Here is a 14,140-nt window from a genome sequence, read left to right as displayed (position 1 = left end):
CCTCAAATCAGTGTGGACGCTTGCTGTGCGGCTCAGGTGGGCACAAGCTGCCTGAAGGCTGGGGAGAATGCTGCTAATTGCTCTAATTGGTTTAGGTTCATCTGGCCTGTGGTACAGGGAAGAAACCCAGACCTTTAGAACATGTTGGTGCCTACTGCCTTGAAATCTGCGGTTTAGAGTTAGATCTATAACCACATTGATTCCCAGACTGTGGCAGGCACCTCTAGTGAACAAGCTGGAAAACAAAAACTATATCTGCAGTGTATTTAAATGTAGGTTCTCTTAGTGCCCTGTGAATTGTCCTTATGGACTAGTCCATTCAAATAGCACTGTCTAGTTCCCTAGAAAGGGTGCAAACAATAACTATTTGGACCAAGTTTATATATATATATTTATATAATTTTTTTTTTTTCTTTCTAAATGGGGAAGCCAAAAGCTCAGAGTGGTGAGATGCAGACTTGCACAGCAAATCATCACCAGAATTTACTGGTACCTGCTCTGGGTCTCTCTCACCAGTCTTCAGTCCACGTCCAAGACACTGTACGTAGCATCTCGGACACAAACTAGCTCTGGTACTTAGAGAGGCTACTGCACAGCAGGAGGACTTGTAGTAAGATGGGAGAAAATGGTTCTGAAGTTGCTCCTTCAGTGGTTATCAGGAGGTTGGTCCACAAGGTGGATCTCCAGCTCCAGGCATGGAAACATTACCGGTGTTGTGTATTAGATAAGAGAACTCAGAGTTCAGGAAAGTATCTGGGCCTAAATTCGTCCTTGTCACCAACAGAGATTTAATTCAGATCTTCCATTAGGAGCTAATGTGGTTTTCACTCCCATGCTGCTCTCTGGAGGTGTAATCACAGAGTCCTCTGCGCAGGGAGATGATCAATACAAAAAAGTTGAATGCTCATTAGTGGTAACTGTACCGTTACAGGGCTGGAAATGGCAGTTTTGCATCGGGTCATCCATTATCTCCCCCTGCACAGCTCTGCCTTTGTGCAGAGAGCTACGTGACCTTGCTCCATTAAAATCCATATGCATGGCTTTGCTTGTATACTTGAGTTTTCACCATTCATTTTATTTTAATGGCATTGTTACAGGCAGCTCCTGATGTGGGGAAAGACTGTCCCTTTTCAAAGGGACTGGGACATAATCGCCTAGCTTTCCTGTTTCCTTGACACCTGTTTTTTTCCCTCTTTTAGTAAGCAATTAAAAAGGCATACAGTTTCTTTCCAGTTTCGTACACACAATTTACCTAAAAATTGACGTGCTGAGGTACTGTGCATTAACTAGTTTTAGGTTAAGGTTTTCATAAACCACTAGTGCATTTGAGTGGCCTAGTTTTGAGTGCCTTCTAGTATGAAATCCTTACCGGATCTGCAGATGAAATTGTTGGAGTCTCTAAGTGGTTACAGTTGAAAAAAGACAGCGTGTTTTCTACCAACCTCCAGTATCCATAGGGACTGTTCAGAGTCTTAAACCTGACCAAGATTTTGATGCTTTCAAGGCTGATGGAGAGAATATTCAAAGGACATGTGGGATGACCAAAGTCAGTGTTTCCGACCCCGGGGTGGATGGTGTTCCTGCTGTGACGGTGAGGCATAGCAGCATGGATTTAGTGATGCAGCGTGGCACTCTGCCACCCAGCCGAGCATCGCAGCCTTCCCCGAGCGCTGGCGCGTGGGCTGCTGGCACGGCCCCGGCTCTTGCCGGTGCTCATTCATTGCAGGAGGTAGCAGAAGCTTTGCAGAGACTGCATTTCAATCAAGCAGCTGGATATGACGCTCACGTCAAAGCTGCCAAAGCAACCCATTGAGTGAACAGCTGCCGCTCTCAAGGAGCTGCTCCAGGACATCTGGAGGGCTGGCACGGCCCTGGCGAGCGGAAACAGGCATCGCTCTATCACCGCCCAAAAGCCACAGTCCACGGTCAGGGCACGGCACTGTTTCCCCATGACGTTACCACCAGTTCCAGGAAATGTTTTCACCCATGTCCCCCGTGCCAGCACTTAGCTGATGCTGACTCACAAATAAAGCCCAGAAAAGTCCTGTTTCCTTGCTGGTGAATCAGCCATTGTCTCTGTTCTGGTTTTTTTCTAATTATAGCTACTGGCAGGGTTTGCCAAGAATTGAGTGTTGATGAAGGAATTTGGAAAGGATGACTGAATTCCTCATGCCCTTCTCCCAAAGCTGTATCCAGGAACCTCTTGCTCCTGTCACGCTGCTTCCTACTGTGAAATTCTGCCTGTTATCCCCTAGAGAAATGCCTTCTAGCATTCGGCATCCTGCTTATCCTTATCAACCTACGGCAGGACCTGCAGAGAACAGAGGAGTTGCTGCAGGGAGGGACCCTGAGCAGGAGCCTAAATTAGGTGTGCGATGCCCCCTCCAGAGGAGTTTCCTTCTCCATTGCCTGAACTGGGAACATGACCACCCAAAGTTAACTCGTGGGAGTTCCCCCGAGGGCCCGTGGCAGGAGACGTGCTGAATATTTCCAGCTCCTGTTGCCATTGGAGATGCAACTTAGTGCAAAATTAGTCCTTCGGAAGTGACTCTCCTCCTCAGTCATAATTAGTAGACGTTCTCTTCAGGAGAGCTGGATCAATACAGCACGGCACCATCAGCTGTAATTGCTGCAGCTGTAGGTGGGTTTAAAATGAAGTTGCAGAAGGAGAAATGGAATTGAGTAGGAAAGAAGATGCAGAGAGTCCCGTGGAGCAATAGGTGTAGCGAACATTGTGGTTGATTGAGGCTTCAGCTTCTGGAGGGCTCCTGCTGCCTGGACTTGACAATCTAAAATAGATCAAGTTATTCCTGTGAAGAAAATGCTTTATTAGTTACATTTGGGAGCCTAATACTCAGGCTTTTATGGTGCTTTCTGAGGCCTTTTGCTCAGCTGGTTTGAGGAAGGTGTAATGAATTTGCATCCCAGTTATGAGATCGCCAGTGTTATCTTGTCGCTGACTCCTAGATCTGGGAAGGGAGTTATCCCGTGTCTGCTGGAAGCAAGGCAGGTTCTTGCCTGTCTTGTGCCTGGGAACAGGCTGCAGAGGAAGATGGAGCTTGAGGCACAGTCTGGTAGCTCCCATGTTCTCATCCTTCGTGTGTGGCTGTTCCCATGTTTTCACCCTTCAGCCAGCAGCTGAAACCAAAACAGGATCCAAACTGGCTTCTGCTGTGTTCGAATGCTTCCGAAGAACATCCACTGTCTTTTTTTGTTGTGGTTTGGTTACCTTCTGCTTCTGGTTACGCAGACTGGGGGTTTCCATCAGATTTGTGTCTGACCTCATTCAAAAGCAGAACTGGGATAATTTTGTCCTTTTACATAAAGCAGTGTAAATATTGAAACCTGTTGCTAAGCACTGTGATAGCAGAATACTCATGGTTCGGTTTTTTATCTTCTTGTACAGGTAAGGCAGAAATAAATCCCATATTGTGAAGATAACCCTACATGTAGTGTAATAACCGTGAAAGGTTTAAGCTCCTGGAGTCGCCGTCTCCTCCCAGCTTGACTGTGCAGCCCATGTAGACAACAAGTGAAACTCTGCCTTTGTTAGGTTCAACGTCCAAACTCTCGCTGAGCTTGGTAGAACCCCGTTTTCGTGGGCTGAATATGGGCTGGACTGGGTGGCTTGCTTTCATCATGAGCTCGTGTATCTAACACTGAATCTTGGCTACTGCACCTATCCATCCATCAACAGATTTTTCATAGGAATGCTGCAGTCAGCGAGCACTTAGCACACAGAATTATTAAAAAAAAACCAACCCAAACCCAACCCTAGCTAACCATTTTTGTAAACTATTTTGAAAAAATACCAGCTTTAACAGTGTAGAGTTAATTGCCATAATAACTGTGATGTAAATGTCAAATCTCTTATGTTTGTGTTTGATTCCAGCTTCGCATATTTTTATTGATGTTTTTTTTATTTGTTTTGTAGAAGCCACTCTTGGCCCAGAAAGAAGGGAGTTTACAACTTCTGCTCCAAATGCCAGCAAGGCAACATCATTTTCAACTGCAGTGATAAACAGTACGTTGTCACCAACAACTATACAGACTATATTTCCCATAAGTTCTTCTGACAATAGTACTTCTGCTTTTGCAGATGTTTCATGGACTCAATTTAACATAATTATTTTGACAGTTATCATCATTGTTGTGGTCCTACTAATGGGCTTTGTGGGTGCTGTCTACATGTACCGTGAGTATCAAAACAGAAAACTTAACGCTCCTTTTTGGACCATTGAACTCAAAGAGGACAACATCAGTTTTAGCAGCTACCATGACAGCATACCCAACGCTGATGTTTCGGGGCTGTTGGAAGACGATGGGAATGAAGTGGCACCGAATGGACAGCTAACGCTGACGACTCCCATGCACAATTATAAAGCTTAGAAGAAGCAGCGATCCAGCTATTGCGAAGTTGGCTTTAAAAAAAGTTACAGGGCTTGTTGAAGGGGTATCGGGATCCGTGCCAAGGCTCCACGCAGAGGAATTTGCTCTTCAGATACTCTTATGCTGGGCATGCTGTAGCTTGCAGGTGAACAGAAAAAAAGTGTAGTACATCCGAATTTCAGGTAATATGGTGGAATGCATTCAGTGTCCTGTTCTCCATAAAGATCCATAGAATTCACTGTTGTTAAAGACTTCATTATGCTGATCTTAAAATATTACTTTTTTTAATGAAGAGGTGGTGGGGTGGAGAAAGCAGTACCTCATGATTCATCGGAAGCTACTTGATTTCCAGCCAACCTAACGTTTATGCCTGCATCCTTTGGTTTGAAAAGTAGCTCGTGAATTAACAGTGGATTTTCAGGAAACAGACCGTTGTAAAGGCTTCCTATTAGTTCCTGATATAAATTTGCCTGAAAAGGAGGACAAAAAAAAGGGAAATAATTGTTCACTGTACTACAAAGAGGCAAGTAGAGGGGTGAGTTGCACACTTGAAAAAAGTCACCATTATCAGTTTCCAGTAAGCAGGGGAAACAGGAAAAAATAATTAAAATATTGGAGTTAGGGAGGAGACTAAGCTTTTCCCTTTCTGAATATTTATACAGGGTGATGATGCTATTAAAACATAGCAATCCATTTTCTTTTTCTAGAAGGAGTTAATGAACTTGTATAGTTTCTGTGCAAGGGAAGACGACAAGACATCTCAGGGTTGCTGTGTAAAAATAAAAGCTAGGCTTAATACCCTACCCTGATAGAAATGGTGTGTTGTGTATATAGAATGTAATATATCTTCTTGGAATTGTATTTGTAATTATTTGTAAAAAAGACAACCAACCAACCAAAAAAACCCCAACAACAAAACCATGAACCCCTCCCTATTCCCCAAGTCATATTTTATCGTCTAGATTTTAATTGTACAGCGGTTAGTGGCGTTGTTTAAAAAGAAAAAAAAACAAACGAGGATTGTTTAAAACACTGTAAATTAGATGGCAATATTGTTGGAGCTGGGACTCTGGCAAACACTGACTGCTTAAAGCTTTTCTTCTAGTGTCATTGAATAACTTTCTTTTTTAGAGAAAATGTGAGTGCTCCCTACTTGCATCTGTCAAATTTTCCCATTCCTTTAAATATAGAGTGAATCCCAGTGTCGCCATGACTAGAGCCTAGTAGGTGTCCAAAAATCGGATGTACCATTCTGTTACTTGCTTTTAAATCTTTACACAAAATGCAAATACACTGTCATGAATGCATTGAGAGCCCGATCCCGATGGCCGAGCTTTTCCGAAGTGGCTGCTCATCATGAGCGGATCTCATTGCCATCCCTCCCGTGCTGACACGGTGATGGAGGGACTTGCTTGAGGGCTGAGCGCAGCCTCTTGAAAGGCAAAAGTAAAAATCTCCTGGATTTGGGTGGAAACGGCTTTCAGCCGAAGAGCTCGCAGGAGCCAATCTGCACTTCTAGGCTTAAAAGCTAAAAGTGCATGGATGTTTTCAGGAAATTCATGTAGCACAAGGTGGTGGTGGGGAATCAGCTGTCAAAAAAACCTGCGGGGGACTTTTAGGTTTTCCAGATTCCCCTGATTTTTATGGGAGGCTGGCGGACTGTTAGCAGAGGGAGAACAACTAATGGGCAGCACAGCACGGGGAGGTCGCACCACAGAGCTCCTCGCTGGTACCGCAGCGTGCACACGTGCCTCCAGGCAGGCACCGTGCCCTCCCTGTGCCGGGGAACCGCCAGGTCCGACCCGTGAAAATCAATACCGTTACATTTAAGCAGGGCGTGAAACAAATAGTTCACCTAACTCATGACCAACCTCAGAACTAAAGCTGCATTGCTGTGCGCGTTCGTGCTTCACAAGCGAGTGATGCTGAGGATAAATGAAGTACCTGCTAAAGGTCAGCAGGAGCTGACTGATGCATCCTCAGAGCCCGGCAAAAATAAACATTTCTCAAGATGAGAAATGGTAGGAAGAATGTGGTGATTATTTATTTGCTTTCTGGTGCTGCATGGAGGCTTTTCTTACCATTGGAGACTTTGGGGGACGGGGGGAATAGGTGCTTTAAACACGGTGCACAAAGATGCCATTTCTGCCTCAAAAACTTGCTGCCTGATTTAATAGATGAGGCAGGGCTGGTAAGAAGGATGACCAAGGGAAACGGTGAGGGCAGAATGTGATATTGTACACAGACCTGAGCCGGCGGAAAAGCTCCCGTTGCCTTCTATGGGCCTGGGTGAGGTCCCATAGTTTAGGTAATAAATTTGGCTGATGTCATTCAGAGCAATGCTACTTTTAGTTATAAAACGGGGGAGGACTGGAGGAGAAAATCTGGGTATTGCTAATCCTCGAGTTACTCATCAAACTTTTAAAGAGCAGAGTGGTGACAAAATAGAAAATTTCCTAAAAATTGTAATTATTTAGCAGTGCTGATTTAGTGATACACTTGCACTTGGTCACTTCGTAGGGTGGGGAAAGGTTATTTAGGAAGTGTTAGCTTCTGGGGCTAATGCTAGCAGGCAAAGTGAAGGACAGATTGTTCACTTTAATGTTTCCAAAATATTTCAGTAGATCTTTTCATCTTTGCCACAAAATACCTCTTCCTCAAATTTCGGTATGACTGTAGGCTACATTCTAAGAGGAATAGGCTTTGATTTTTCTCTCACTGTAGAAATAATGACCATCTGCAAAACCAGAGTGTGAGTTCAGATGCTGAGCCCTCCTGGTCCCTGCCTACCGCAGTCCAGGAGGTGTTGGCAATCTGGGCTGCTTCTGACCTCCAAGTAACTCTCAACGCTTTGTGTTTGAGCCTCAGGTTTGAAGAGAGGAGGTCAGGATGCCCTACAGTCAGTCTGTACGGGAGGGCGGTACAGCCACGCTGCTGTCTGTGGGTCACACATCTGGATGAAGGGATCTAGATGGCCCCCACAGATGTGATGGGAAGCTTGGCTGGGTGGGGGGGACCTGGCTGCCCAGGTTTGGACAGCAGAGGAAAGCACAGGATGTTCTTTAGCAGGGACTGGAGCACAGGAAGGATGTGGTACTGGGACAATGCTTGTCAGATGGCAAAATGACTCAGCAGGAAAGACCCAGCCATCTCCAGCCACCCAGCCCTTTGGCGCAGAGGAACAACATTTATAAAAGGAGATCGATGCCTCAGCAAGGAAAGAATGAACAGCTTTGTGTTCGATTCTGGTGGTGGGGGATTAGCTCTTCCTTGCTCTCTCCATCAGCCATGCGGCTGTCCCCGGGCACCACAGGAGGTGAGGAAGAAGCTGAGCTAGTTATATCTCAAATCAGCTTAGGTTGGCATTGTATTTTGAGGAGGTGCAGAGCTAAAATACCTGTGCCAGGGTACTAAAGGCCACCAGGACCACTGACCTGCCATGTGTTACAACTTGTCATGAAGCCTCCCAGATGATGAGGTTTGCCCTACGCCATGTTGGGGCATGGACAGGGAAAGCAGAAATGACTTACGGAGCTGCATTGAGGCCCAACTCAGAAGCTGTCAAGACGAGGAGAAGGCATCTAGGTGATGGTAGGGCTGATGTGGCAATACAGGTACATGTAGCTTTCCTGAAGGGCCACCATGCATCACCTTCTAACTGGGCATGCCGCTGTCTGGCTGCAGTGGTGTGGCTGTCATGGAGAAAGGCAGTTGATGGTACGGTGGGTGTAGAGTATAGAGAAGGTACGACAAGGCAGGTGAGGGCTGGGTGAAGGTGGGAAAGCAGCTCTCAAGGCACGATCCTCAGGGTCGTAAGGGCCCTGTGGGTCCAGCTGGTCTGGATAGGATGAGTTCAGTTTTACAGCCAAGTAACTGAAGGCAAGAGGATATAATGAAGTGGATAAAGGGCAAAAAGCAATGATGTGTCAAAGGCATGGGGCAGCCTGGATGGCTCGCAACTTAGGAGAGCATTTGGTAAGCACAGAGTGCAACAGACATGCAAAAATGTGATTGGGTTAATGTGGAAAGATGATCTGGAGTCTTATGAACCACTGTAGCTAGAAATAACTGCATGGAGCGGAGCGCTAGCCCTGGGGAGCTGTCAGGAGATGTCATCCATTGGAATGGTAATTCCCTTGGACCAGGCTGAGCAAACTTAGCATGCTGGAAGCCGTTTGTGAAAGAGGAAGGGATGTATTCAGCATCCTTCAGGTATCCTGGGCCAGTTAACCACTGCAATACAGCATCTGTATCTGAAACGTTACATGCAATGTAAATGTGGCAGAAAGTTTGCACAGTCTCCTTTAAATAAAGGATATAAGATTGAATCCTAAAAATACATTTCTCTTTAAAGTGAAGTTTTAAAATGAGCTCCCACAGGACTCTGCTTTTCATGTGTCAGAGGAATGGATTAAAATAAGAAAAATGTGGGCCTTAAAAGTTTTACTTGCTCCCAACTGAAACCCATCAGTCTTACTACACATCCAAATAAGGCGTCTCCTAAGCATATGCTATGCTTACAAATGCATTTCTAAAAAAATAAAAGTGTATGATTTGAATATATGTCAGAATTTATACAGAAGAATGTTATTTAAAATGAATAAAAATAAATGTATATAATTTGTATCTATGCCACTTGGGTTTTTGCATTTGTTTTTTATTCATTAAAGTTCAGCAGGAGTCTTTCCACTGACAGCAACCAGAGCTGGATTGAAGCCTAAAGGATCAAATCTGATCTCATCCCAGTAATGACATTTGTTCCAAGAGAATTATTCCTTCATTATGCCCGTGGATGTGAGATGAGAACCATGGCACCAAAGTATTTTTTACCATTTGTAAGGACAGTTGACGTTCTGTGTCAGAAAATCCATCTAAAAATGAGCCCCATGATCTCTTATGCCTGCTTGCTAACTGTTCCAGCTTTCAGCTACTTTCATTAACGTGTTTGGTAGCCAGACAGTCAATGCGTATTTCCCCATTATTGTCTGTAATATTCACATATTTTGTCAGAGATGTATGCAGTCATTGATAATGAAACATACAGAGCAAAGCTAGAAATTGGAAGAAGATATTGTATCAGATTTTTCTTCATGACCACAATGGGTCTTTCAGAGGAAATTTATGTGATCAGATACTCTGAAATCCACATCTGTGGTGTCAATAGTTTTGAACAGTTCTGGTGGGACCTATGGAAAACTTGCATTTCTTTCTCACTTGTTAGTGTTAGGAAATTGATTTTTTTTTGCATAGAAGCAAATACAAATGCTAAAGGCTAGGTTTTCCTGCTGAATGTTATGTCTAACTCTTTGGCCCTTATTAAGCAAAGAACTTGGAGAGGTAAGTCAGCATCAATTAAGGGAGCACTTGAAACTAAGTGTTCATTCAAATGCTCAACTGAGCCAGAGCTATATAAGCAAGGGCCACACTGGTGAAATTCCAGAGAGTTTATTGAGACCTGATTTGCATTAGTAGAAGAGTTTGTGTATGACTTAGCTTAGGAGGAATTTTGCTCCGAACTGTAACAAGAAGAGGCATAACTGAATGCTGAACTGGGTCCCCAGAGTAGGGACTTGAGAACAGGACAAGGAGGACCCGTGCTTAGCTGGCGGTGACACCCGTCCTCCTTGTGCCACTGTCACACCTCAGCCACAGGTACTGAGCAGCTGGCTTTCATCCTGCTCCTTGGGAGCTTGTGGTCAGCTCATCCATACCATTACACTCACCATAAGTACTTCTTTCCTGGACTCCTTGTTTCTGAAGTGGTAAGGATCTCGGGCTGCCTTGTAAAGCAGGAAAGCGTCGTTCCAGTACAGCTTCCTGGTATGAGGATTTAGCATAATCTCCCCAAATGTGCTACTAATTAAGATAAGGTTAAACAACATTAAGCAGATTATTGGAAAACAAGTTGTTAACTGCTTCTAAACAATATGTTCCCCAGCCCTTTCTGCCCCTCGCAGCTTTTTGGTGCTGCTGCAGATTTTAAAACATTGGGCAGGGCAGTAACCCAGGGAAATCTTCCATCATGTCTGTGTGTATATACATGTATATATCTGTAAGACTTTGTCCATCAGACAACTGTTTCATGCAGTGCTAAACTTAACAAGGAGAGCCCTGCTGATTTCCTTTGGAAAGACGGTACGTCAGGATGTACACCGTGGCTCTGCAGACGCCGAGGTGCTGTGCCAGCGCACAAGCAGCGAATGATTTGCGCTGTACTCGTGGCTGATTGATGCTGATTTAACGGCATGCATCAAACACATAACACCTTACCGTAACCTTAGAGAAGAGCAAATTGGTATCATCCTTTCAGAGCACGGACTCATTCATTTTATGAAGATTTGCTCAGTAAACAAGTGAAGCCACATCTCAGACTGGCTGATCAGATCCTGGTGCCATATGGCAGACCTGATTTTGCAAACTTAACTTCAGCTTGGCAGAAGGTAAGGCCACTGCAAAAGGGGACCCGGTCATGTAAGGTGACAAACATCTCTCAGGGGCCATGGGGGAGTCGAAGGGACCGAACATCTCTTAGGGTCATCAGACCCCAAATGCAAAGCATGAGGCATGTCCTGTTGGATAGGAGAGGAGATTAAAAGCTTAGTTGTGCTAAGTAGTGCCTGGCATTTCGGGGCATAACAGCTGCTCCATCATGCACTTGTACACATAAAGCTGAAAGAAGGGATGGGAAGCCCACCATGACCATGCACATCCAGCAGCTGCAATGGCCAGTACCCCCAGTCGAGGGCATTTTACAGGCTTACACCTCTAATCTGCCCTGAATAGCAAGTGGAGCTGGCGCAGGCACGTGGAGAAAATGGAGCTAACAGGGCCCCATGGCAATTTGGAATAATAAACCCACAAAATTACCATGGCCCATGGTCAGCCCTCATGTGTGGCCTTATTTCCTGGCCAGGTAAGAATCCCCCTGCGATAGCCCAGCCGATAGTAAGTGAAACCCGGCACAATTGGTACCGAAGAGGAACCCAAACCCACGCTTGAGCACGCGGTTACTCCCACGGGTGAGAGCCAGGCAAGCGTCTCGCTGGAACGGAGCTTCCTCAGGTTACCGGTCATGCTGAAACTCTTGGCACCATGGCCCAGCTGCGGTCGCAAATGTTGCAGGGAAGTGTTTCGGTCCTGGGCACAGGTTTCCAATAGCGAATTAACTAAGATCATGAGAAGCAAGATGAGGTTTGGAGCTCTGCCTGCTCGGCCCAGACCTGGGACAGTGGGACCCAGGAAAGGACGTGATGGCAGCGGTCAGCTCAGTTTGGCATTTCCAACTGTCCATGTTCTGAAACGTTCAACACAATCGCATCTTCTCCCCCCAAAAACCAGAGAGCTGCAAGGCGTACATCTTTGCTTTACAAAAAGCCCTGCTTGTTTCAAAATCAGCCTGCAGGACGGGTGATGATAGCAGCTGGCTTCCCGGATTTTCACGCCTGCCAGTTACAAAGAATAGTGACTAAAACTTGAAACTAAAGCGTAATTATTTTTCTCTCCAAGTCTGATGGCGGTTTGGCGCCGTGGAGGAGATGGAAACAATCGGCTCCAGCGGCTCTGCCAGGCCTGGCAGGAGCCCGGGGTCCCTGGCGCACCCCAGAAAAAGCCTCTTCCACACGCGTTTCTTGGAGCGGGGCCCGAAGGCACCGGGCAGAGGCGGGGGCCGCCCGCCGCGCTCCCTGCGCTGTCCCCCCCGCCCCAGCTCTGCCACGGCCGGGCCCTGCCGGCGCCTCGCCACAGACTCGGGAGGAGCGCCCAGGTTGCCCTCAGCAAAGAGGGCAGCCGTGCCCGGGAACGCTCCGTCGTGCCCTCAGTAAAGATGACAGCTTAACAACGTCGCCTGGCCTGCTTTGAAAAATATTGCGGCTGGCGGATGTCGCTGTTGCTTCCCTCACTCAAGATGGCGCCCGAGGCGTTTTTTCAAACATACCCCGCCCCACTTTGCCCTCAGTCAGTATGGCGCCTGCCTGGCGATCTACACCACCGCCCGCACTAAATATGGCGGCTTCCCTTCAGTTTCCACTGTGCCCGTCTTGTACGCTCTTCCGCGGCGGCTTCACCGGCTTCACCTCTGTCGACGCAAAGATGGCGGAAGCGATTGCGGCCGTTTGAATTCCAGTGAAGCCGCCAAAGCCGCGCACAAAGGAGCGGGAGCTCCGGCCGCCGGCGGGATTCGCGGTACCATGGACTCGCTGCCGGGGGAAGACCTGACACTGCCGGTGGCGTTTGAGGGCAGGTAGGCGGGCGGGGCCGTTGCGAGGGGGGCGCTGGCCCCACCGCTGGGCTGAGGCCTTGGGCCCACCGCCCCCTCCCCGCCGGTGCGTGTGGCAGGGCTGGGCCTGGGCCCCGAGCGGGTGTTGGGGGGACGATCCCCCCCCCCCCCCGGGCTTTCGGCTCCTCAGGGGTGTCGTCCTCCTCCTTCCTCAGCGTCTCCCAGCTGCCAGACGTCTCCCGCGGGGACCCCCAGCCCGGCCCGGCCGGCGGCGAAGGTAAGGCCGGATGGCGAGCGGGTTCCCCCCGCGCGGGGCGGGGAGGCGTCGGTCAGGCCCCCCGCGGCACCGACAGCCCGGCCCGGCGCTTCCCCGCCCGGCCCCCCAGCCCTCCCCGCGCCGGCCCTGCTGGCGGAGGAGCCCCCCCGCCTCTGCCGGGGGCTCGGTGCTCCGTGCGGGGCTCGAAACCTGAGGGGAAGCTGCCACGCCTGAGGGGAAAAAGGCAGAAAATGTTTTTAAGTGATGCAACTTTTTGTAAGTTATGTGTTTTTAAGACTGTAAGACGCCAGCAGCTGCTGGAATTACTACTGTCCCTCTGTTGCCTGCGGTCATTATGGCTCTGATGATCTTACATAAGATGATCAGCGGTTTTGTGGAGTGTGTACTTAAAATACTTAGAATATCCAGCAAGGCAATATTGCTGTTTCATATTCTGCTTAGTTTTAGGGAAGTTACATGCTGCTTCTCATTAAGTTTTCCAGCTCAGCTATGCAGAGTTACTTCCTGCCCGAAGACCTGATCTAGACTCGCTATCTTAGCTTTTATCTATTCACGCATTAAGAAACCTTCCTATCTAGTTCCTGTTGATCAGAAGCAGTAATTCAGTACGTTTTTCTATATGATGTCCATGTAACTGTGTTCATCTTCAGGTCCGGGAGACTTGCTTGAAACACTTATTTTAAAGTAAGATAGCTCAATAGTATTATTTTGAAACCTTCTATCTGTGTTGTTAACTGTTCTGTATGTAAATTTGAGGTGTATGTTTTTGATTTCTCTTTACACATGCATGTATCCAGCAAGAGAACTTGGCTGACATCATTGTATAGATTCAGTTAGGTGACTGAAACCAAGACAAATTAGGTGGTTCACCAGGAAGATCCATTTGCTCATGAAAAGAAGCAAATATAAGAAACATACCAGTGCTGCAAAATAATGTTACTGTATTTTGCATGTGCTCTAGGAAAGCTGTCTTGTGAAATTAATTAGAATTTCAAATTTAAAAAACACTGGCTGGTATTCTTTGGGTTATTTTAAAGACCGCTTTAAATAGTTGCATAACAATTTTGGAAGCTCTTTCAATGAAATACTTTTAGTCAGTCTGAGTCCTCACCTACCTCTTCTTTATATTTAAGATGATGTAAGTGCTACATGTTTTATACAATCTCATTATTCTGATTAAAAGTTTACTCTGACAGGTTTGAATGGAAATAGGTTGTGCAGTCCTGTTAATTGTGGCTGCTACAGAATGTGTGTGCAAA

The 14,140-nt window shown here is 46.8% G+C and overlaps 2 protein-coding genes across 9 annotated transcripts in view; both read left to right on the top strand.

The window, feature by feature from the left end:
* MEGF9 (multiple EGF like domains 9) overlaps window positions 1-9,015 on the top strand; it is a 54,797-nt gene extending 45,782 nt beyond the window's left edge. Inside the window, exon 6 of the mRNA XM_054849088.1 lies at window positions 3,935-9,015. Coding sequence (XP_054705063.1) covers window positions 3,935-4,389 — 455 coding nt within the window. The 3' untranslated portion in view covers window positions 4,390-9,015. The remainder of the gene's footprint in view (window positions 1-3,934) is intronic.
* Window positions 9,016-12,374: 3,359 nt separating this feature from the next.
* The window catches only part of CDK5RAP2 (CDK5 regulatory subunit associated protein 2), an 82,515-nt gene continuing 80,749 nt past the window's right edge, over window positions 12,375-14,140 (top strand). For 4 of the 8 annotated variants that reach the window (XM_054848572.1, XM_054848573.1, XM_054848574.1 and 1 more), the window contains exons 1-2: window positions 12,376-12,628; window positions 12,820-12,881. In XM_054848572.1, the coding sequence (XP_054704547.1) occupies window positions 12,576-12,628; window positions 12,820-12,881 (115 nt within the window). In that variant the 5' untranslated portion in view covers window positions 12,376-12,575. Of the gene's footprint in view, window positions 12,629-12,819; window positions 12,882-14,140 lie in introns of all 8 variants that reach the window. The other 4 variants (XM_054848577.1, XM_054848581.1, XM_054848576.1 and 1 more) reach the window with 3 other exon arrangements.

The sequence above is a fragment of the Grus americana genome, chromosome 20, assembly GCF_028858705.1.
Source record: "Grus americana isolate bGruAme1 chromosome 20, bGruAme1.mat, whole genome shotgun sequence".
Classification (NCBI taxonomy): Eukaryota; Metazoa; Chordata; class Aves; order Gruiformes; family Gruidae; genus Grus; species Grus americana.
The sequence above is the reverse complement of the archived record's forward strand: the minus strand, read 5'-3'. Positions and strand labels throughout refer to the sequence as shown.